This window comes from Saccopteryx bilineata, chromosome 3, assembly GCF_036850765.1.
Source record: "Saccopteryx bilineata isolate mSacBil1 chromosome 3, mSacBil1_pri_phased_curated, whole genome shotgun sequence".
Taxonomy (NCBI): Eukaryota; Metazoa; Chordata; class Mammalia; order Chiroptera; family Emballonuridae; genus Saccopteryx; species Saccopteryx bilineata.
In genome coordinates this window covers 275,694,784-275,720,119 of record NC_089492.1, presented here as the reverse complement: position 1 = coordinate 275,720,119, position 25,336 = coordinate 275,694,784, and the positions used below count along the sequence as shown (strand labels likewise).

At 45.0% G+C, this 25,336-nt stretch overlaps 1 protein-coding gene and 1 long non-coding RNA gene across 2 annotated transcripts in view; one reads left to right on the top strand and one right to left on the bottom strand.

Annotated features, from left to right (window-relative positions):
• Nucleotides 1–24,993, bottom strand: part of STPG1 (sperm tail PG-rich repeat containing 1) — a 42,725-nt gene extending 17,732 nt beyond the window's left edge. The window contains exons 1-4 of the mRNA XM_066266572.1: nucleotides 24,987–24,993; nucleotides 19,164–19,282; nucleotides 9,473–9,574; nucleotides 4,240–4,410 (exon numbers count right to left, since the gene is read on the bottom strand). Coding sequence (XP_066122669.1) covers nucleotides 4,240–4,410; nucleotides 9,473–9,574; nucleotides 19,164–19,282; nucleotides 24,987–24,993 — 399 coding nt within the window. The remainder of the gene's footprint in view (nucleotides 1–4,239; nucleotides 4,411–9,472; nucleotides 9,575–19,163; nucleotides 19,283–24,986) is intronic.
• Nucleotides 10,281–11,744, top strand: LOC136329186 (uncharacterized). The gene is made up of 3 exons (XR_010730160.1): nucleotides 10,281–10,387; nucleotides 10,974–11,084; nucleotides 11,373–11,744. It is a non-coding gene; the product is annotated as an uncharacterized lncRNA (long non-coding RNA).
• Nucleotides 24,994–25,336: the final 343 nt, after the last annotated feature.

The following is a 25,336-nucleotide window of genomic DNA, read 5'->3' as shown; positions in this document are numbered from 1 at the left end:
TACTTTAGGATTACAATCGGAGTTGTAAGCACTCTTTTGTCTTGATTTTTCTGAACTGACCAGAAATTAAGAATTTTTGGTCGATCCACACAATATACATTTGAGAATGTCCAGTGTGTTCTGAACTCTAAAAATAACAGAGAAGAAAAAAAAAAAAAAACCAATAACCCTGAGATCGTTCTTATGTTACAAGTGAATCATAAATATTTTAAATGCCAATTTGCAGTCAGTCTCTTATGTTCATGAGATAAAAGTTGCCATAAAAATTGTCCCCACGATGGCTGGGAATATTTACCGAATGAGAGAAAATATTTGCTGGGGCCAGGATGGTTTGATTTTTCTGTGATACTCCTTTGTCAGAAAAATGTTTCTCAAGAAATGCAGATGGCATTTTGATTTCGTGTTGACAAAGGTGGAGGAATTTAGCTTTTCCCAGGGCCCTAATGGTCGGGCTGCCTGCAGAGACAGCAAACAAAACGATCAGATGGAGCAGGCTAATTGCTGGACTCGGGAGAGGAGCCCGGTGGGGTGGCCGAGCAGGCAGAGAGGAAGTAACAACACGGAGCCCGGGAAAGGGAGTCGCATGGAGAAGTGGGGGACCGTGGTGAGCAAAGGCTGAGAAAGGCCTGGGCAGGCCTCGGTGCGCACTGTGGCTAACAGGATTATCGCATTTCTGCTCCCCGCCGGTTGACTCAGCCATTGTGTCCGGGTCTGAAAAAAGCCACCTGTAGACAAAACAGTCCTGCAGCTTTCTTCCTCACCCAGACAGAAAAGCAACTGAAAGGAGGGCATTTTTGTACACGCTGCATGTGTGTCATTGGACAACTTCAGCATTATACAAGGGAAACAGTCTGCTCCACGGGCAGGTTAGAAGAGAATAAAGCTAATTTATTGTATTGCATGGGGGGTGGGGGGCACCCCAGCTCTAGCTGAGTAGAACATGCACATGTACTGTGGACAGCAGAACCCTAGTCCTGGAGGGAGGGACCGAGGGAGGAAGGGAATGGGAACGAAACTGCCCTGGTGTTTGAAGGTGCTTTGCTTTGGAGAGCAGAATTTTAAGGGACTTCCACTTTCTAGGTCATGGCTTTCTGTAATGCTTGAATATATTTTAGGATGAGATGTATTGCTTTCAGAGCCAAATAAAACAATAATGAACCAAAAACATGCACCTACAATTGATCTAGTGGCCGAGGGACAGAGCTCTGACTTGAGAAATGATCTTTTCTAGATTAAGAACTGTAGAGCAGTTATGGTGGACTTGTTCATTTGATGTCATCAACATTTATGGCATGTTTATTGAATGCCAGGACCCGTGCTGGGCACTGGGGACAGAAGCTGAAGGAAGGAGCACCCGGCGGGCTGGAGAGGCAGACACGTGACACACTACCTACCTCTGTGAGGAACGCAGGAGGCGCAATGACCAAGGACCTTCGTTCTCACTATCTCGGGCCAGGCCTCGACCTCTGCTGTTAGCTTAACAGCTTCCTAACCAGCTTTCCAAAATCCACTCTTAGCCCACACGGCAGTCATACAGCTGCCTGAGGGAGCCTCTTTAAAAAGTACATCAGATAACATCACCCAACACCTCCCCTCCCGCTAAAAGGCTTCCCAGGACACAGAACAAAATTTGAGCTCCCTCCCAGGGTCTCCAGAGCCCTGACAAACCAATCCCTGACCACCTCCTCATTTCATGCCCTCCCCTCCTAGTTAATGCTACTCTAACTACCTTCTTGTAGGTCCCCCCCCCCGGGCTAAGCTGTTTCCTGTCCCAGGACCTTTGCATATGCTGTTCCTCCCACGCTGGCTCTTCCTTCAATCCTTGGGTCTCAGCCTCAGAGCCTTCTCTGACCACCCAGTGTAAACAGCATGTCACTGCCCACCTCACACATATTCTCTCTTCCTCAGGGTCCACTGTTTCTCTCTCTCCAGGCTGGCCAGTTTGTAATTATTGTTTGCCTGTTTACTAGTTCTTGTCTTGGGTTCCCCACTGGCATCTGAGCTGTGTCACTGGTCTGGCATAGAGTAGCCACAGAACCCATGGAGGGAAGCCCAGCAGGGCTGGAACATGGTGACTGATCACTCTCCAGCTCCATACCTCCATTATATGCCTGTGCTCACTGATGTGTAAATGGTCCCTTCGCGCTGGGAGCTGGGTGGCTTTGGGCAAGTCCCTCTACCTCTCTGAGCATCAGTTTCCTCTTCTGTAAATTGAGAATAAGATAACCCACTTCATGAATTCTTATGAATGTTAAATGAGATGAATGTATAACTCTTAGAACAGCACAGAGGCCATGAAAAATGCTTCATCATCATCATCATCATCATTTTCAGGCTCTGATGACCCCAGGGAAAGACTATTTAGAGTTGTGCCATCCAATACAGTAGTCACTGGCCACATGTGGCTCTTGGGCCCTAGAAACATGGCTGGTCCCAGTTAAGATGTTCTGCCATATGGTGTCAGTGGGTCCTGGACTTACCAGGGTGATCACTCCGTAAATTATATAAATATCTAATCACTGTGTTGTATACCTGCAACTAATATAATATTGTATGTCAAATATAATTAAAAGTAAATATTTTTTAAAATATTTGAAATATTTAAAAAATATGTACATCGAATATAAAATATTCACTGGGTTTGAAAGACCTAGCATGCTGGGAAGAATGTAAAACATCTAATCAATTATTTTCATTCATTAGATGTAATATTTTGAATATACTGGGTTACATAGAATATATTATTAAAATTAATTTCACCTGTTCCTTTTTGACTTTTAAATGTGGCTACCAGGAAAACTTAAATGACATCTGTGGCTCCCCATTATGTTTCTATTGGACAGTGCTGACCGAGCAGACACTGATATTATGTTGAGCAAGTTATAATTGATTGGATCAGTCACAGAAGGTGGGCAGAATCTCTGTAGTCAGAAAAATAAATATTTATAAATATTATAAAAGAAAAGGGAAATTAAAAATGAAGTATCTATGACCAAAATGTTTTGAAATATGGCATAACAATATTAATGCCTTATGTACAATTCATGCCTTATGTATTTCAGAGTATTTTCACATTTATTGTCTCACTTGCTTCTTTTTTTTTTTTTTTTTTTTTTTTTTTTTTACAGAGACAGAGTGAGAGTCAGAGAGAGGGATAGATAGGGACAGACAGACAGGAACAGAGAGAGATGAGAAGCATCAATCATCAGTTTTTCGTTGCGGCACCTTAGCCGTTCATTGATTGCTTCCTCATACGTGCCTTGACTGTGGGCCTTGTTTAGTAGACTGAGTAACCCCATGCTCGAGCCAGCAACCTTGGGTCCAGGCTGGCGAGCATTGCTCAAACCAGATGAGCCCGCGAAGCTGGCAACCTCGGGGTCTCGAACCTGGGTCTTCCACATCCCAGTCCGATGCTCTATCCACTGCGCCATCACCTGGTCAGGCTCACTTGCTTCTTATAACAACCCTGTAGGGCAAGTATAACTAATTCTGCTTTACAACTGAGGCTCAGGAGGTTACATGTCTTCCCCAAAGACAGCTCTGCCCGTCTCCATGGACTGTGGAGTCCTTGTATCCCAGGTGCTGGCTAAGCAGTCAGCATAGATCAGCTCACTTACTATCTGCATTGACACTATGAACTAGATACATATCCCCATTTTACGATGAATAAACTGTGTCCTGAAAGGTTAAGGGACTTGCCCAACGCCACACGGTTAGAAAGCAGCAGAGTCAAGATTTGAACTTGACTCCATTTCCTAACCATTAATTATATCATTCTGCCTCGGTGACTACAAAGTAATCATAATTGGCAGAGCTCTACTCTTAGAAAACTGATTTTCTGATACGGAAAGATAGACATTAATGTTCTCTATAAGAACCTAAAAATTAAATGATTAGTGTCTGCAGACAAAGTGGTAAATGATATACTCACTGTTAGAGATGAGAAACACTGTCCCAGAAAGGTCACATAATAAGAGTGACTACAGTAAGTATTTCCCAGGGCCAGTGTCTTCTCATGCTCCATACTGGCCTCCTCATTGCCCACACTTTTCTCTGGGTTTTGCATTTCCGCACAAGAGTCCTGCACAGCCTTATATACCCATTGGGTACCCAACAAATGCTAACTGGTCTACCGATTGCGTTAAAATACTATTATTTCACAAAGCTCCCCTTCCTTTCTTTCATTTTAGTAAACCATTCATTCAGTATCTATTTAGCAAACATATGCAATATTCTTACATCGTAATGGTTTGGTGCAGGAGTTTCAAATTTGAGAACTTTCGCAAAGCTTGGCAACTGAAACATGCTGGAACAGGAATTACTGAAGTCTTTCTTTGACACAAGATGTGATGGGATAGTGTACGCGTTCGCTGCAGGATATTTGGAAAGGATGGTCGCCATTCGGGCACGCTGGGAGGAGAAAGCCAAAGGAATCAGCACTGTCACATCATCTGTGGCTCCAAAGGACATATGTCAAAGACATGGTGCCCAACAACAGGTCTAAAAGCACGTTACAAAAGGTGAAGCGCTAGGGAGAAACAACAATAAACTGACCTCAGGCTTTGAGGATTCGCTCTCAGAAAGCACAAGTTCAGACCTGATTTACCTTCTGTAAACTAACTCAAATTACTCATCTTATGTTTGGGACTTGGCGAAAATAATTTTCCCATAAATGCATTTTCACCCAATCCTGTTTTAAGCCATTTACACTTGACTCACCATCAGCTGGTGGGTAATTATATGATGGAAGCTTTAGACTTTCTTCTTCCAACCTAGGCTTTCCTTCTACTTCTACGCAAAAGGAAACATCAGATCTTATTTCTAAGGTTTAATCATCTGAACTGCTTAAAGAACAAGTTTGCTTCTAACCGTCTTCTGGGGGGCAAAGGCTCCATAGAGCTTCCTGTCCACCCCCACCCCCTATCTCCCACCTAATTACTGATTTCATAAAACCTTACACTATTTTTGTTGTTTCAACAGAACTAATTCTACTTCTTCCAGGAAGCCTTGATAAACTATTTTTAGTTAAAAAAAAAAAAAAAGCAGAATCAATGTTTGCCAAATGAAAAGGGACAAAAGCCATAGAAACTAGGTGATAACATCACTTTACCCTGGGACAGTATGGCAAGTATTGGAGTCTGATAAAACCAAACATTTCTCATTTTATGGTTAAAAGCTTGGGAACGGTGCCCTGGGTTTCCTCATCTTGATAGGGGTCACTGACTCTACCAGTACAGAAAGTGGGGAGTCCATGGGAATGCACGTGCACCTCCCCCAACACCTCCTTCTGTGCTTGGTGGCAATGGCTCTCAGCACCTGGTCTGTGGACCACCATGATATACGGCTGGATGGGCCACCAGAAGCAGGAGTGTGGAGTGTTCTTGTCCAGAGCCTCAGCTGTTCAGGGTCTAAGCTGGGTTTGAGTTCTACCTCTGCCTTCGCCAATCTGTACAGACTCGCTGATCTTCCTAGAAGTAAGGTCACCCCAGCCTTGTACTCCATTTGCCTTTGCGTTTGGGGCGAAAGGTAACGGAGCTCTTTCATGGGTTGTTGCATTTCCTCCTCACGGCAACCGTGGGGAGAGGATATTATGATTATCCTCAGCTTACACCTGAGGAAACAGAACTTCCTCAGCTAGTTAAGTGGTGGAACCAGCATCTCACCCAGGCGGGCTGCCTCCACTGTACGATCTAGACCAGTTGGCCAATTCTGAAGAGGGGTGGGTCAAGGTGAGCAATAGCCATACGTGCGGTCACTTCCAAGGTGAGCAGCAGATAAGTGACTGTGGGAGGTTTTAGTTCAAGAAGAATCACTACCCTAAATCTCCCCTGCCCGGTGATTTAAGTTCACCTTTACCCTTTCCTTTTAACTTCATGGAAGAAGGGTGGTGAGGTCACACCTTCCTCAGTGGTGCCATTTGAGTCAACCAACAGAGTGGGCAACCATGTTTTTCTAAAGCACCATTTCCCAATGTGTGTTTCCTGGCACACCAGCTCTATAGATCAGGCTGTGCTGGTGGTGGTGGCAGCTGGGAGGGAGCTTCAGAGGCAAATAAATTTGCCAAGTGTCACACCATGTTCCCATTTTGAAGGTTCATAACACCATTGGCATGTTAAATGCTCTGAGACAGTCTAATATAAAGAAACCTATCCAGACTTTCTTAAATTTATTGGACCATAGAATCCTTTTGGCCTAGAAAACCTACTCACATTCATTTTGGGGAAGACTGTTCTGAAAAGGTCCAATCAGAGGCCGTGTTTCCTAAAGCACTGTAATAGGATTTGTCTCAGAGGACGGCCGCAGTAGCATTCAGTCACCACCGCTCCCTGCCCCTTGGCTTTCTTTTAATTACCAGGCCTGTTGTCTCCAACCTGGCCACACACTGGCACTTTGAACATCTCCCCAGCACATACTAACTTTTCCAGAACCACTCCTGTCACCATGCAAATACAGGAAGCCCATCAAAGTCTCCTCCCACCTGCCTCAAAGTCCTGTGAATAATTCTGGAACGAAGATTTGGAATACATTAACGAAGCTCTTATATAATTTGGACTTAGAGAGATGACAGGTCCTCTCAAAAGGCTGGGTGTAGTTGTTGCAGTAGTCATCAGGAAGTGTCTCAAATTGATGGAGCCAGAGCTTTTCGGTTGGCCTTGCCCACAGCCACCCTCCTTCCTCCTGGGCATAGCAGTGTCAGGAAGGCAGGTCTTCTCGGTTGAGGGCTACTCTGGCTCCCTCAGCCTTCCATTTCAGATATGGAGGAGGGGCTAAAGGTGAAAGTCATAGCAGAGGGGTGGAGGCATGCAAGTCACATGCAATACAGAAAGGAACCAAGTCAAGATGTGGGGCATCTCCTGACAGATCTCCATCATCCACGTAAGGCCCCCGCCCACGGATATAGGAACACAAGTGTTTATAAACATAAAGATAAATTCTCATATCCATCAAGGAGGGGAATGGAAGCCTGAATAACTCAATGTCTGCCTTATTTGGGATTTGGACTGAATTTTTAAAAGACCTGAAAGGGGCCCTGGCCGGTTGGCTCAGTGGTGGAGCATTGGCCTGGCGTGCGGAGGTCCCGGGTTCAATTCCCGGCCAGGGCACACAGGAGAGGCGCCCATCTGCTTCTCCACCCCTCCCCCTCTCCTTCCTCTCTGTCTCTCTCTTCCCCTCTCGCAGCAGCTGAGGCTCCATTGGAGCGGGGATGGCCCGGGCGCTGGGGATGGCTCCTTGGCCTCTGCCCCAGGCGCTAGAGTGGCTCTGGTCGCTGCAGAGCGAGGCCCCGGAGGGGCGGAGCATCGCCCCCTGGTGGGCGTGCCGGGTGGATCCCGGTCGGGTGCATGCGGGAGTCTGTCTGACTGTCTCTCCCCGTTTACAGCTTCAGAAAAAGAAGAGAGAGAGAGAGAAGAAAAAAAAGACCTGAAAGGCCTGATTCAATTCTGTAATATTCAGATCTTCACTTGGGCCCCTCCTCCTCCAGACAGTGCAGCCTGGTCCTTTGAGAAGTTCCTACACTTAGAGCCCAGCCCGGAATCAATCTTGTGGGAAGAGGGAGGGCTTTGATCCAGCCCCTTCTGGGGCACCGAGTAGAAATGGGCAGCGCCACTGTTTGGCAAAGCAGTTCACAGAGAGAAAACCTAGGTGTTGCAGGAAGTACTGTTTGTGACTCAGGTGGTAACAATCATAACATTTAGCATGTTTACAATGCTCTGCAGTTTCAAAGGATTTTTCACTCATTGCAACGTTAACGTGCCTAGCGCCTCCAGGGAGTCTCCGCTTTATGAGGCAACTGGAACACGGGAGGGTGACGTGCTGGAGGTCATATCGGGAGCCCACAGCTGAGTCAGGATTAGGTCTTAAGCCTCGTCTTCTGTGCCAGGACATTCATTGTGAGAAAAGGTGCTTCTTTCGCTGATTGCTTTGGAGTCTCCTTCCTCGCAGGGCTTGGGGCAGAAAGCAAGGTGGAGGCGTGGTTGGTCTGTGAACTCACTGGGGGCAGAGTGACCTCAAAGTCTGTGCTAATGGAGAGTTAGTTCGGAATCAGTCTGCTCCCTGAGTATGCAACTCAGCCAAACTCGGATTCCAGCAAGCGGCCGCATTCAGGGCGTGTTAAATGGTCTCTTTGTGTGACGGTTTTGTTTTTGTTTTTTTAAGTCAATTCCAATGTCAGGCATCATAATACATTTTTGCAAGAGATTATTATAACTTTTAAAGGGACAGGTGGCATATGTGTTTTGTTAATGTTCCAGTCGGGGTTTGCTTTCTTACTTTTTTATCTCTTACTCGAGTTTGACCCTTTTCCCTTGCAATATCTATTTTTTTTCTTGCCAATTTATAAATATTCAAACAAAAACTATCGTTGCCCAAACCCGGTCAGGGACATTGGCACTTCATACAGCTACTTGACTGGCACAGTCCTCTACAACGATGAAGAGGCATGTCCTAGAAAGAAGTGAAATGGGGGGGGGGGGCAGCACTACATTTCAGGCCTGCTGCTTGCTTTCTTTTTGGTCCCATCAGATTTCTCAATAAATTGAGTAACCCAAATAGACTAAGCAGTGTAAAACATCATATTAGGGCAAGATGTATAAGGTCTACCGGAAAGTTCTGTCCATTTTTGGAATAAAACAAAATACAAATTTTTCTTACCATCAATAAACTTTATTAAATAATATAATTGCCATTATTATTAATGATTTCTTGCCAGCGTGAGGGCAATTTGTATATCCCATTTTTGAAAAATGTTTTATCTTTTGATGCGAAAAATTGAACCAGTGCTTATTTGATATCTTCTTCATTTTTGAATTTTTTGCCCTTCAAAAAATTTTGTAAGGACAAAAACAAGTGATAGTCGGAGGGTGCTAAGTCCGGGGAATATGGTGGATGCGACAGACATGCTTCTGTAACATTTCTTCCTTGTTGAAATTCGTAAAAATTACAGTGGTGTAAATGAACTTTATCAGTAGCCATGGGTACATTATCGCTTCACACATAAGACTAACGTGAATCAACTTTGTTTTAGTTAATTTGCTACATCAGTATGTATACATTAAGTGATAAGAGGCACACATGTGCCAAATGACCATGTGCTTACGTGTCGAAACTTGTTGTGATAGAAACGGACAGAACTTTCCGGTAGACCTTATATAATAATCACTTCTTCCTGGTATGCCTAAAAGTCTCAGCAAGACATTTGCTTAGTCCCTCCACTCCATGATGACAAAATTGGTTTTGGGCGGTCAGGTTCTGAATAGACTTCTAGCTTCCCTTCCCACTCTGGCGACATGCAGCCATGGGGGGGGAGGGGATCAATTTACCTGCATGAAACTTAAGGAGGAGGCAGTTCCCCTCCTCATTAGAAACACAGGCCTCCAGAAAGAAGGGACCGGATGTCTAATACATATATGATTATGCAGCGAATGAAGGAAATTACTGATCACTAAGGCCCACATTCAAGAGAAAGGGTTCTCACCGTAGAGGGGAAAGTGCACGTCCCTTTCTTAGACAGTGAGACACTGTTGGACACTGGAGATTGGTGAATGACGTTGTAGGACCCAGGACCTGGGATGTCATCCTGAAAGGGAAGAGCCCATGGCGTCATTGGGATATATTAATTCCACAGTGCTTTCCCATAAGCTTTATATCCATTAGCGCTAAGCCTCACCATAATCCACCAGGATAAGCACCACCGCCGCCTCACGGGTGACAGCTTGGCTCCACCATCCCCTAACCTGCCCAGTCACTGTCTCAGTTACCAGTGCTGGGGCTGGAATTCCAACCCGGGCCTGGGACTCCCAAGGCCCTTGCTCTTCCTACTACTTACTATATGCTGAACTGCATTCCAGAAGAATGCTGCTGTTTTTCAAGCTACTAGAGAGATAAACTTAAAATGGGGTATTAAGTGTGGCTGATGCGCAAGTCAGTGTACACTGATTGGGTAAGCCCAAGCCCACGGGGAGGGAAGGGTGACTGATTTCACGTTAACCACACCCCGCCTGACTCAGCTTCCTTCTCAGCCTTTCAGAAGAGAAATCGGGGAGTGTTTCTGTTTATAATGCAAAATGAAACGAAAACAATCTTCATCCCAAACAAGACCGTTTCTAACTCGCAGACAAAAAGAGGCAGGTGCATAGGGCTCAGGTGCTAGATGATGCAAGTACAAGAGAGGAATAAACAAAAGTTGGATTTCTTTTTTTTTTTTAAGACTTTATTTATTCATTATAGAGAGGGGAGAGAGAGAGAGAGAGAGAGAGAGAGAGAGAGAGAGAGAAGGGGGAGGAGCAGGAAGCATCAACTCCCATATGTGCCTTGACCAGGCAAGCCCAGGGTTTTGAACCGGCAACCTCAGCGTTTCCAGGTTGACACTTTCTCCACTGCGCCACCACAGGTCAGGCCAAAAGTTGGATTTCTAAGGTTATTTCTGCTGTAGCTGCTAATTGGACTTTCGTCTTACTTCCCGTGCTAGTTACCTGGGGAATTAAATGTAGGCAGAAGTTGGCCAAGCAAGAAGCATGAAATGATAAGGATGCACCTCTGTCTCCAGAGTTTACTGGGTACCTAGCTGGTGCTGGGAGCTTTTCAAAGGTTGTTTCATTTAACCCTGCAGTGCGGAAGGGACGACTGCCCTCACTTAATAGATGGAGACGCCGAGGCATGTGGAGGTGAATTTGCTGAAGGTCCCACAGCTACAAGAGGCAGTACCTGAATTCAGTGCTAAGCGCATGGGGTAGACAAATCCTTCTCAGTGGGGGGCGTATCAGGGCCATTTTAAGGAAAGTGAGGGCCAGAGACATGACCCGTATCTATTAAATGATGACTCCAGAGCTTGCACCATCACTACTACCTTCCTTGGGGCAGAAAGAAAACGTTAGGTATCCTCAGGGCCTTTTAATATAAAGGATAGGGTCATCAGTGCTACTAACAGGTTCTTCTGTGCAGAATTTTAAATGCAGTGACACCTTCGGGCCTTGCAGGTGCGGGCAGGGGAGCTGATCCCTGGCAGGTGACGGTGATTGCTGGCGTACAGGGGAGGAGCTGGCTGCCAGGCAGAGCGAGGCAAGCCACAAAAGGTATAGCACAACCAGGTATGTGAGCACCCCAGGCCCAGTTCAGATTCAAGAGGCTACAGGGAGACGAGGGAGAGCTTTGCCCAGGGTCTGTGCGCAGGGCCGGCAGGTATTTATTGACTAGTGCCTGGGTGGCAGGCACCGTTGTGCTTTACACACACTAACTCGATTTAATCTGCATCTGAAAGATGAGAAGACAGAGCCAAGAGATAAGGCCCAAGGTCACAGAGCCAGTAACTGTCAGAGCCAGAGTTTGAACCCAGGCAGTCTGAGTACAGCTTCTGCTCTTTCCCACTACATGTTTAGGTTAAAAGAAAAAGGAATTCCACTGAGATCTGAATCAGGAGCTCTTGGTGTCCGTGCTGCTCTTGAGCCAGTCACCTCTCCAGACCTAAATTTCCTCATTGGTAAATCAAAGATGTTGGACTAAACACCTTGGGTGCCTTGTAGCTTTCGAAGTCCCTACACCAGAGGAAAGCTGAAGGAGGAGATGTAACGACTCTTCTAGGTTTGAAGAGTGAACAGAGAAGATGCCTGTTGTCACCACCCAGTCTATCGCCACACTCTCAACACGGCCACCAGCTCACAGGAATTCCCTAGGTGCCTGTGTGTGTCTGAGGAGGCAGGTCTGCCAGGATGCAAGAGTTGCAAGGCTGCCTAGTTAAATGTGAATTTCAAATAAACAACAAAATCTATTTTAGTATAAGTATGTCATATGCAGTTTTTGTTTGTTATTTTTGTGACAGAGACAGAGAAAGTCGGAGAGAGGGACAGATAGGGACAGACAGACAGGGACAGATAGACAGGAAGGGAGAGAGATGAGAAACATCAATTCTTCATTGCAGCACTTTAGTTGTTCATTGATTGCTTTCTCATATGTGCCTTGACCAGGAGGCTATAGCAGAGCAAGTGACCCCTTGCTCAACCCAGCAACCTTGGGCTCATGCTGGTGAGCCTTGCTCAAACCAGATGAGCCCGCACTCACGCTGGCAACCTCGGGGTCTCGAACCTGGGTCCTCTACATCCCAGTCTGATGCTCTATCTACTGCGCCACCGCCTGGTCAGCTACAGCTATCCCATGCACTTTTGAGGCACACTTATAGTAAAATAGCTATTTGTTATTTATCTGAAGTTCTAAATTAACTAGAAATTCTTTACTTTTTTTTTTTTTTTTTTGCTAAACCTGGCAACCCTACTGGAGCTTAATCATGTTTTAATTCTGCCACATCGCAAACTGGTTTGAGTCCAGGCCAAATAAGAGGAATGTCCCTCTTAGTCTGGAGGGGAAAGTGCTCCTTGTTTGCTCCTAATGAATGTCCAAGAGGAGTCCTCCAGGCAGCAGTATGCGGGAGCTGGCCAATGGCAGCCTGTGAGGGTAACTTAACAATTCAGAAACGGGAGTATTTACACCACAGAAGTTGGCAAAAGCTATACATCAGAGCTTTTCTTAGTAGAGGGGAGAGTTGGTTCATCCACACACCGCTTGCTACCTTCATGTGACACCAAGTAGGCTTCGAAGCGACTTGAAGGAAAATGTCCAGCAGCAGAGAATTCAAGCCTTCTCCTGAAACTGTGAGAGGTGGTGGGGTAGTTCGCTGGGAAGGGGAAGGCAGTAAAAATTCAGACCTTCCACCCGTGGGCTAACAGTTCATGTGACTAATGTTGTGTGACTTTGATGAATTGAGGCCTCTCAGAGCACAACCCAGAGAACAAGATTTCAACTTGCCACTGGTGTGAACTTAGCCACCCTCTTGGCCAAGACTACCCCAGAGGGCACAAACCAAATAAGCACATGAAACAAACATGGGTGTGGGGAGGGAGAAGGGACGAGAACTATTTCTCTGAGCTCTACTGCTGAGTGAGCTCCAGAAAGGACAGTGCCAGGTGCTATTCCTGTCTCTGTGTGCCTGCCTCTCAGTGTGACGATTCAATGAGTCAATATGCGGAGAGCGGTTACGGCAGGTCTGGCGTGTCATCATCACTAGTCTTCGCATGGCCTGCAATAGTCTCAGTGGAGCCAGGACCTTCCCTTGGGGTCACAGCCCTCCAGAGTGGGGCTGAGCAAGGGATAATGGACTCGTGTGCTCCCACCCCCCACTGAACACACCTCTGGTTGACAGTTGCTTGAAATACACTTTGAAAGCTCATTTGAAGGATTAAAGTCCCAAATGGGCAGCTTCTGCATGCGTCAAGTGTGGGAGACAGGCCTACATTCACTTGACTTTGGGATAGGTTTAGAGAGGGGGGGGGGAAGAGAGGGATCAGGGCATTTACCTCCTCACCCCAGTGAGCCCCATAGGTTATGGGAGGGCTTAGTGTCCCACCGCCCGGAACCAGTCACCCTGGCACACAGCCTAAATTTCATAGATTTTGTCCAACCAAAACTTTCATGTTTGTCAAATCAATGTTTGTCAAACCATTTCCTGGCTTGGAAAATAAGGTCTCTGTTGGATCATTGGCTAAAGAGCACACTGGAGCTACCTTTTAACTCTTTAAAGTTGTTCTATCTTGCTTCGGTCTAGTCTGAGGCTGGTTAGCTGCTGTTTCTCAGGGTGGCCAGGATGAATGAAAACTAGAAGTTTGCTAATGGCTAGTGGTGTATCACCGAAGGAGGACATGCCTGAGGTGGACACCGGTGCCCTGTCCTGTGGCTACTCCATTGGCAAAACCACACAGGAATTTGGGGCTCCTGAGGGAACGATTCCCTTTTAAAAATGCCTGTAGACTTAGGATCTTGGACAACACATCCATTCACTGAAGCCTTTCTGGTTCAAACTGTCCACAGCTCTGAGCTCCGGCCCTTCTATGATGCCCTTTCTCCTTTCTGCTTTCTGCCCCTCCCCCTCTCCACACACTCACGGGCGCATCAACATTTTCACACCTCTGATCACAGTAGAAAAGGGAGAGGCCCAGCGAGCAAGTGCACTTCAAACAAGAAAAGATTACTTTGTTCAGAATGGGGGAGGATGACAGAAACAAGCGTCCTTGGGAGCCTGCAGGGGGCGCCCAGGGTGAGTTCTCTTGAGGAGAGTGTTTCTTAGAGCCCGAGGGGGAAGAGCAGGGGAAAGGAAGGGCAGCTGGGACGCAGGCCACCGGGGACGACCGCGGGGAGAGGGGTGAGGATGTGGACCAGGTCTCTGCCCATCGCTGGCCCGGCTAGGTTGGAAACAGAGTCAGACAAGAGAAGGTAAGCCATATTTTGAAAGTCTCTGCTAACTCAGTCATCCCTGGGAGCCCCACACTCCTCTTGTCCAGAGCCCTCCACTCTCTCAGATCTGGGGCCAGCTTAATAGCAGTCCCTTGAAATCCCGAATGGAATGTGGACAAAAACTCAGTTCCACAAACACATATTGAAGCCTGCTGGGGGCAGGGGCCTCTGCTAAGGTGTGAAGTCACAGGCACAACCAGTGTGCAGCTCACAGGTCCCGGGGGTGGCAGAAAGGAGGCACAGCAAAGTATGGCGGCTCGGGCGACCTGTTCTGGTGACTCGATCAGAGATGCAGAGACTTGTGATAGGGTCATTCGTTCTACCCCCTTCTGAGGGGCTCTGAGGTCTGGAAAGGACAGCGAGGATTGCTACCCAAGAAGTTCCCAGGCAGGTGGAGCTGAGATGTGCACACCCGTCACATCAGGCCAGGCAGAGGTGTCAGGGACACTAGACTGGCTTCGGGAGCTGAGAGGCGGTGTGCTTGCTTCTGCCCCGGGGAGAAGTGGGGATCCCCTGTCTGGGAATGGGGCACTGCTGTCTGGGTTCGTCCTCACCCTGCCTGACCCTCGCCGCTCAACACTTAACCCTCCTGTGTCTCAGGGTCATTATCTGAAAAGGGGGATATTGATGGGACTTAGCTCATGGGGCTATTTTAGGGATTAAGTGACTTAATAAATGCAAAGGTCTTCAAAGGACTGCCTGGCCTGCTGTCAGTGCCAGCCGTGTCTGCTGTTTCCAGGACTGTGTCCTGCGACCCCTTAGGAAGGGTGCTGGTGACTGAGGTAGAGAAGTCAGGCTTCCAGAGCAGGGAGCTGGGGCAGACCCTGCTGCATTTCAAACATGCAGCTGAGTGCACACTTGGGGTAATTATCCCCGTGAGCATTTAAATATCCCTGACATGTAAAATGCCCCTGGCCCAGTGCTTTAGCAGGTTAATAAGTGAACAGTATCAGCGTTGTATGATTTCACCACAAATTAAACGTGGGCCTGCCTATATTTTGAGAGGGTAGATTTGAGAGGGTCAGGCTATGTGTGAAATGAGCACATCTTTTTTTTTTCTTTTTTTTTGTATTTTTCTGAAGTTGGAAATGGGGAGGCAGTCAGACAGACTCCCGCATGCACCCGACCGGGATCCACCCGGCATGCCCACCAGGGGGTAATGCTCTGCCCATCTAGGGCATCGCTCTATTGCAATCAGAGCCATTCTAGCGCCTGAGGCAGAGGCCATAGAGCCATCCTCAGCGCCCGGGCCAACTTTGCTCCAATGGAGCCTTGGCTGTGGGAGGGGAAGAGAGAGACAGAGAGGAAGGAGAGGGGGAGGGGTGGAGAAGCAGATGGACACTTCTCCTGTGTGCCCTGGCCAGGAATTGAACCCGGGACTCCTGCACGCCAGGCCGACGCTCTACCACTGAGCCAACCAGCCAGGGCGAGCAAATCTTTTTAAACTCTGCCTATTCAGAGGCTATGGTGCCCACATCCTAACACTATTCATTCATTTGAGCCTGGAGGGATCAGCCTGGTTTAGAATCATAGAACAGTGCTCCCTGGGAAGGGCCTACCTATCGTATCACCTTTATTTTTAAGATGAGAAAACGGAGCTGCAAAGACCTTAAGTGGGGCATTCTCAGTGTTACACTGCTTGGGAAACTGTAACTGCCATCCTTCATGAAGCAGGGACAGAAATGGGCGGGGGATGGGGGTAATGTCCATCGGGCTGCTGGACTGTGCTCTGTCCCAGGCCAGGCGTGTCTCGTCATGTCCGAGAGTCCGCGACACATCTGTAAAAAACTGTAAAGTGTGCAGAGAAGCAGACTTCTTCTCTAGCAGCCGGGCTTGCCAGTCCAGAGAAATGTGAGCCGGGCAGCAAGGCTGCGGCGGTTCCTACGAGGTTAGACTGCTACGGTAAGTGCACGTTTCAAAGGGCACCGATGTTAGAGGTGCTAAGTGGGTCACAGAATTAATGTGAGGCCGCAACCGAGTGATGAGATCAGGCACGGGGTGTGTGCGAGTGATGTTTTAAGAAGGGCGGTGAGACATTGGGGCTTTAAATTCTGTTGTTAGTTCACATTGCCTCACTAAATTATTGGGTGACGCTAAACAAAGTCCTTAACTGCTCAGTGCCCATTTCCCGCAGGAAAAATGAGAACAATGAGCACAGAATAAGACTCCCCCCCCCTGTTTTTATAGCTTGAAGAAACTAATATAATTATATAATATAATGCAAATTTTATGTTTCAGATGAGAAAACTGAAACCCAGAAAAGGCAGGTGACTACCGGCACACAGGTAGTCACAGAGCAGAACACAGGGAACCTGACATATGGACTCCTTGCCCTTTCCACAAAAATCCCATACTTATTTACCAAATGCTTTTCAAATACCAGGTGAAAGTTTCACGCTGTCAAATCAACACAACCACATTTGAAAAGTACGAATCAAATTTCTGAGCTATTTCTGCACTTGGCGCTGCCAATTGCTTTAGCTGACTGTCACCTCTCGGTCCCTTGAGCAGGAAATTTTCTGAAAGCTACTAATAATTTAAGATGCTAACATTAAAATCCAGCCCGTTCCACTCCTGTATTTGCATCTTCAGCGCTAGATCATGTAGAATGGAGCCTTTCGCACATTACTTGACAACTTATCCCTATCTTGAGCTTGGTCTGTTTTGCTAAATCCTTTTCAGAAGTACGCACTCTGACTTTCATAGACCGAATTTATGGCTTTGCAGGCCACAAAGGCAGGTGTGGTGCAGTGTGTGGAAAGAGCGTGAGGCTTTGGAGTGAGCTAGACCTGGGTTTGAGGTCTAATTCTTTCAACATTGATTTAGCAAGCATTTATGTAGGGATTCTTATGGGCCAAACCCTGTGTTATGTGACCGTGGGTGGGTCATTTTACTTCCCTAAGCCGGTTTCATCTTCTGTTAAGATAATAAACCCTTCCCTTTAGCATTGTTCTGAGGATTAGAGATGTGGTCTAAAAGTGATTTCACCTATCGTAGGGATCATAAGTAGCAGCTGCTATTACTTTTATTGGAGGCTGGACTGCACATATCCTGGAGATGGACAATATATTATCATTAAATTGACAAATGGGAAACCAGACAAAAAAAGAGAAAGAGAGACAGATGGCAAGTTAGAACATAGATGAAACTATGTTCTAACTAGAGAGAGAAGAGAGAAAACTCCTAAGCATGTATCTTATTTATCATCTTTGGGGAAAACCTACAAGTAATTAAAATGTGTGTGTGTGTGTGTGTGTGTCTCACACACACTATATCCTTTAGTTGCTTTCTTGGAATCCTAAAATACCAGAAGTGGAGGAAACTTAAATGTTTTCTAGTTCAGCTTTCTTGTTTACAAAGAAGGAACAGACAAGCAGCAAAGCGACTTGACAAGGCCCCTCAGCTCCTCCTTGACTCACCTGCATTCATTCAGAACCCAGATCACCTCATTTCCTCTCCACCACCTTGGCAAGGTGGTACGATGAAAAGCATTTTTAGAATGCAGCAAAAGGTAACTGAGATGATGATTACTCCAAAAGAATGTTACTCTAAAGGTCTTGGTTAAATGAATAATGGAATGAAGATTTTAAAGAAAACGCAAAACGTTGGCGAGTTGTTTCAGCCCCCTGCTGGTGAGAGAGGGGAAGGTCAGAACTCTGAGTCCAGCAGGTGAAATCCCTCCAGTTAGATCAGGGGTCCCCAAAGTTTTTACACAGGGGGCCAGTTCACCGTCCCTCAGACCGTTGGAGGGCCGGACTATAAAAAAACCTATGAACAAATCCCTAAGCACACTGCACATATTTTATTTTAAAGTAAAAAAACAAAACAGGAAGAAATACAATATTTAAAATAACAAACAAGTAAATTTAAATCAACAAACTGACCAGTATTTCAATGGGAACTACGCTCCTCCACTGACCACCTATGAAAGAAGTGCCCCTTCCAGAAGTGCGGCGGGGGCCAGATAAATGGCCTCAGGGGGCCGCATGTGGCCCGCGGGCCGTAGTTTGGGGACCCCTGAGTTAGATGAAGAGCTGTCAGAAGCCAACTTTTCCAATCAAAGAGGAAAAAAGAGAGAGATTTGGGGGAGAGAGTAAGTAAGAATTAAGGAAATACAGGAACAGTATATTGTTAAAAGAAGTCTAAAAAAAGAGGGGGACTTTCATCATAAAGGTCATTTTAAATTCATTAGACTTCTATATTTCCTTTTATGTTATTTTTTAAAGTCTTGTGATTTCCCTTCATGTTATAAGGAGTGAGGCTGGGAGAATAAGGGGAAAATATTTTAACCTTTTATTTATCTCCCTGAGATTTTTGAATGTATTATTTCTATAATTTTTTAAATACATTTCTTATGTAAAAAAATTTTTTTTGTAGCGGCATCTGGACATATCGTTTCTCCTTGATTTAATCTTTCCAGCTCATTCTTTTTTTCCCCTAGCTTTAAAAAAATTCTTTACTTTCAATATCATTTTGTATTGGCTGCAGGTGTACAGAATAGTAGTTAGACAATCACATACTTTACAAAGTGTTCCCCGCACCCCGGATATAATTATAGCAATATTATTGACTATATTCCCTATGCTGTACTTTACATCCCGTGACTGTTCTGTAACTCCCAATTTGTACTTCTTAATCTCTTCATCGCCTCTCTCAACCAGTCCTCCAACCCCTCTGCCCCCTGGCGACCACCAGTCTGCTCTCTGTGTCTATGCCTGTTTCAGCTCATTCTTAAAACCAAGAGCACAGGTGGAGAGGCTGCTGCGGCTCCTTGGATAACACTGCCCTCTACTGGTCACAGGACAGACGCACCAGCCACACTTGCCTGCAGGTCCCGTAAAGCCAGAGTAAAAACGTCAAGAATCTCTTAAGACAATGTCATCATTTACCTGTTTATAATAAAATCTCTTGGTTTGACTACTAAATCCTCTTTTTTCTGATTCTAGGATCACTGAAGACTTATCTTTAGAAGGAATGGAGGGTTGTGTTGGATATGCAGCAGTAAAACCTAAACAACAAAAATAAAACAAAAATTAGCATGGAACAAAGCACTGACAAGCGCAGAAAACAGAGCTGTAGATAAATGTTTTGTTTTAAATGGAATAGAAGAGAAATTTGTCTTTTGACAAGAGATAAACATGAAACTGTATTTTTTTTTTATTCCTTACTTTACTTTCTTTCCCTCTTGGTAATCTATTGGGATTTCTCCCTTCAGCTCTTAAACTAGTGACACTTGGTTACATCGTGGAAGTGAAATGTCCCAGGAATGAAGGAGGATCTGACAGGGAAGGCGTTCCTGCCGAGCAGGGAGAGGACACGAAACCATCACTCACCCGCAGCCCGGAGTCACATATCAGGGAAAATCCCAGAATAGGGCTCTCTCATTTTCCAGTGACTGTGCAAAACAGTGTAAGTTTAGCTCTGCTTTGAGCAGACATGGGGTTAAAAAGCACAAGGGCATCATTTATAGGAGATCAAGTTCAAATTGTATGCATCTGGGTTGTGATGTATAAATGATACATGAAATTCCCTTCTTCCCTCCTCCCACCCCACCCCCATGCTCAGGAGAACGCCACAACATTAATTCCACAGGCAGCATTCATCCACACACCAGGCCGCTTGCAAACTCTACTCTGTGACTGTAACAGAATTGCACTCCGGTTTTCCGTGTTTGACTGCTGAGAGCTTTTAAAACCTCACCCCTTCCTCATCCTTCTGTGCCCCGTGGCTGGGTAAGCTGAGGAGAAGGCCCAGGTGCTCCCTGTCTCAGTACCAGCTAGAAGTTCAGCCTGGCAAACAAACCGTGCCCTCCCCACAGTGCCACCTCCTCATCACAGTCAATCCCAAGTCAGTCTCCTTTCCCTGCTCTTGGGAGCCATTGTTGGGCCAGATCAGGAAGCCTGCCCTGCTCTCCCCTAGAAAGCCTCATTATGTGAGTAATAAACCTTTTCACATCCCCTCCATGTGAGTGTGTGTGTGTGTGTGTGTGTGTGTGTGTGTGTGTCATTGTCAGTCTTGAGCTCCAAGCCAAATTTGGGGAGGGAGGGTCTTTCCCAACTGCAAAACATCCACAACAGTGAGCCAAGATTTCTCAACGTGGGAGTGCTCAGCCTCAGAGAGGAAGTGTGTGCAGTAGTGGGCAAGGATGGCCAAGAGTAGGGAAGAGGGGAGGTGTTGGGGTGGGGTGACATTGCATGAAAACTGTCTTTAAGGCCCATTTCTTAGTCTCTAAATTTTTTAAAAACACAAAACTGCTTTTCAGAGAGGAAAGCCCAGTGCCAACAGGGGCCCCTAGTGGGGTATACTATTGCCAGCAAGGTGTACAGATGAGGAAACCGAGGCTTAGAGAGATTATGTTACTCATCCAAAATCATACAGCAACACTTAATAGGACAGCAGCTGAGGTTCAGTGCAGTTTGTCTGATGAGCTCAGACTTCTGAACTCTAAGCTGTGCCCCCTCTTTCTGGGCCTGGGGGTGGGAAACATTTCAGGTTCGCGGTAAGATTGCCCCCAGTTTGTGGCTTACAAGAGAAGCTTCCAGCCACAGCACGGGAAGGAGGAATGCAAGTGGAGCCTCGTGGTCTTCTTGTGTTGAGGAAATGAATCCGGGGACCCAGAAAGGACAGATGGCCAGACTACACAGGGCACAGAACCAGAGAAGAGAGAGTGACACAGAGAAGGAGCTCTGTGATGTGCACTGGGTTCTCCTTGAGTAGTGTCCTGAGTATCAATCAGCACAAGCATATGAGAAAACCACCCAAGGCTGGGGAAGAATCAACTGAAAGAATGAGGGTGAATAATACCTGAAGTGTACACTGGGCCCTGCAGGAATAAGTAGTTCTTGTTCCTACAAGTCAGAATGGGAAACCTCATAAGTCATAGAACCTAAAAGTAGAGTATACAGAAAGGTTTTGCCTCAAATATAGGGTGAAATTATCCCCAGAATAAATACTGCTTACAAGTGAGACTTCAAAAGATCAAACTGTTTCCAAGTAATTTGAGTACCTCTCAGAACAAAACATAAGAATTGGAAGGACTACAAAAAATATTTATAGACCCAATTCAAAATATCCAGCATCTGATAAAAACGTGATCGGCATGCAAAGAAGGAAGAGGATACAAATTATAATAAGGAGAAAATTATCAAAACCAACTCAGAAATGATACAGATGAGAATTACAAGAATATTATCATCTCTATAATAACTATATTTGATATGTTCAAGAAGCTAGAGAAAAGGTTAGCATATGTTAAGTAGAGACATAGAAGATAGAAAAATGATCCAAATCAAACTGCTATAGTTGAAAATGAAGATATCTGAGATTAAAAATACACTAGATGAGATGAACAGAACAGACAGTGTGGAAGAAGACTAGTAAACTAGTAAAAAGATACAGAAATAAAACCTATCCAAAATAAAATACAGAGAGAAAAAGGATTTAAAAATACAAAGTATCAGTGAGCTGCACGACAACTCCCAGGAGGCTAATATGCATGCAATCAGACTCTCCAGAGAAGAGGTGTGGGGAGAGAGGGGGGAAAATTATTTCAAGAAAAAAGAAATGAATAATTTCAAAATTGGATAAAAACAATAGACCCCCAGATCCAAGAAAGTCCATGAACCTCAAGCACATTAAACATGAATAAAACCATACCATGGCACATAAATTGCTTTTAAAAAGTGATACAGAGGAAAATCTTAAAATCAGGTGGAGAAAAAAAAGACACATTACGCACAAAGGGAGCCAATATAAGAGACAGTAGACTACTGTTGGAAACAGTATCTTTAAAGGAAAGAGAAGAAAAAAAACTCACCCTAGAATCCTGTATCCAGTAAAATACCTTTCAAAAACAAAAGTAAAATTAAGACTTTTAAGTGTATACAAACGCTGAAAGAATTAATCACCAGCAAACTGGAACTCTAAGAAATGTTAAGGAAAGTCCTTTAGGCAGAAGATAAATGATGCCAGTTGGAAATCTCTGTCTACATGAAGGTATGAAGAGCTCTGGAAATAGTAAATATGTGGGTAAATATAAAATGTAAAATCATGAGTATAAATGGATACGTTTAGATATAAATATAAAATTTAACTTCCCTCCCCCCCCACACAAAGACATCTATTATTAGATTCACTAGACCTTTCTGTACTTTGTTGACAATTCTAGAATGTTTTTTTCCAGATTTTTGGTTGTTCTGTGCAGAATTGTCCATCTTAGCAAAGTTCTGTGATATGTTTCATTTGTTTGATGAGAAACTCTATGTTCTTCAAAGCACCTGAAACAGCAAAATACAGCATTTGTAGGATCCTTTCACGTTTTTGTTAATGATGTTGATGGAGCGTTGTTCTCTCTGCAGGATAGACTAAGAAATCCTGTGGGGAGGGGCTGAGCTTTGCCAGGACCTATGACCTCAAGTGAAGCACACTGCACGCACTGCCTGTAGCAGGGACTGTGTGAGTATTCACAGTTGATGTTGCTTCCAGAGCTACGGAAGGCTTATACTTTATAAATTTATCTTCACTGAGATAGCTTACATACAATATAATTCAGTAGTTCTATGTGTACAAATTCTAAATTTTGGCAAATGTTTACAAGTATGTTACATACCACACCAATTAAGATATAAATATATCCATCAGCCCTGACAGTTTTCTGTGTCTCTTTGCAGTCAATACCCTCCCAACCCTGGCATCTGGCAACCACTGCTCTGCTTTCTGTCACAACAGTTGCCTTTTTAGAAAGTCCTATATATGTAATCATACAGTATACTGAATGAGGTAAAAGCAGGCTTACAGTTGTTCATATGAAAAGTAATACAATCATTACTAAATAATAATACAAGCATAAACTCTGTGTTTTGTGTACTCACAACTGTAAATCTACCTTTGTTTCCACCCCATGCTGGTTTTTATCTGTCTCTTTTCACTTAGCACGTTGCTTTTGAGATTCCTCCATGTTGTTGCTTGTATCAGTAGTGTGTTTCGGTTGCTGCACATTCTCACTAACACTTGTCTAGTGAATCTTATTCATCTTAATCATTCTAGTGGTTCCATGGTAATATCTCATTGTCACTTTAATTTGTATATTTTCATGTGCTTATTTGCCATTTGTTTGCCTTCTTTGGTGAAGTGTCTGTGCATTCAAATATTCTGCCCTTTTTTAAACAATTGAATTATCTTATTGAGTTGTAAAAGTATTTTTGTGTGTGTGACAGAGACAGAAAGAGGAACAGATAGGGACAGACAGACAGGAAGGGAGAGAGATGAGAAGCATCAATTCCTCGTTGTGGCTCCTTAGTTGTTCATTGATTGCTTTCTCGCATGTGCCTTGACCAGGGGCGGGGGGGGGGGGGTCTACAGCAGAGTGAGTGACTTCTTACTCAAGCCAACGACCTTTGGGCTGAAGCCAGTGACCATGGGGTCATGTCTATGATCCCACGCTCAAGCCAGCAATCCCATGCTCAAGCTGGTGAACCCTCACTCAAGCCAGATGAGCCCATGCTCAAGCCACAACCTCAGGGTTTTGAATCTAGGTCCTCTGTATCCCAGCCCGACACTATCCACTGCGCCACCACCTGATCAGGCATAGAAGTTCTTAATACATTCGGAATACGAGCCCTTTATCATATATATGTTTTGGAAGTATTTGCTCCAAGTCTGAGGTTTGCCTTTTCATTTTCTTAATATTTGAGGCTGTCTTGAATTTTCACAGAATGCTGGGGTCCCCTAGAGCTCAGTTTGAAAATTCTTGAGGCAGTTCACTATTGGGTAGTTCTAATTGCTAGAAGGTCCTTTTATGTTTCAAAGCTGGTCTCTCTTCCTCTCTCTCTCTCTTCACTTATCCTAATTCCTACCCTTGAAATCAGCTCAGAATAAGTCTCATTCTTTATCACATTGGTGATTTTCAAAATGCAATCCATAGTCTGTAATCTCTTGTTTAATTTGTTATATACATGTTTATGCTGGATCACAATACCAAATGCATTTCTGACCATGGGTCACAGTCTATAAATTTGAAAGCTACTGTTCTATATGACTATTCTTCAAGTATTTGAGGGCAACTCTCATACCCCACTACCTAACTAATCTTCTCCACATTGGACCTCTTTAGCATCTGCAATACCTCCTTGTTGCAAGGGGATTGCTCCCCTCACTAGAGTGGGCATCATATTCTGGCCCTGTCACCAGATTTATCTGGGTCTTCCTCAAATCTTAGGGATGACTTCCTTGGCCCCCTCAAGAAGAACCACCCCTGCTTGACTGAAGGTGGTGCAGTGGTTACAGCATCGACCTGGTACACTGAGGTCCCAGGCCTGATGTCTCCGGTGATGTTGCTTCTCATCTCTCTCCATTCCCCTCTCTCTCTCTCTCTCTCTCTCTCTCTCTCAGAAGAGAAAACTAAAATAAAAAGAAGAGGAAGAAGACACACCACCCCATCTTCCTCCAGCCCAGAACCTCGTCTTATTTTTCTCATAGCATTTTTCTCTACCCAACATCGGATTTTGTGTGTATTTCTGTATGATCTTCCTCAGCAGAATGTTCATCATGGAGCCCTCAGTCTGTTTCCTGGCACATAGTCGTTACTTAATAAATATTTATGGAATAAATGAGTGAATGTGTTTACTAGGGGTAAACACATTTTAGCAATAATATATATAGATGTACTCATAACACAACTCTTTCCTTCAGGAGCTATATCCTATAAACTTTACCTTTCATGATTACAACTATAGGCATGTTTTCATTCTATCATCTCTCTCTCTATATATATATTTTTTAATTATTTTATTTTATTTTATTTATTTTTTTTACAGAGAGAGGGATAGACAGGAACAGACAGACAGGAACGGAGAGAGATGAGAAGTATCAATCATTAGTTTTTCATTGCATGCTGCAACACCTTAGTTGTTCATTGATTGCTTTCTCATATGTGCCTTGACCGGCGGCCTTCAGCAGACCGAATAGCCCCTTGCTGGAGCCAGCGACCTTGGGTTCAAGCTGGTGGGCTTTTGCTCAAACCAGATGAGCCCGCGCTCAAGCTGGCGACCTCGGGGTCTCGAAC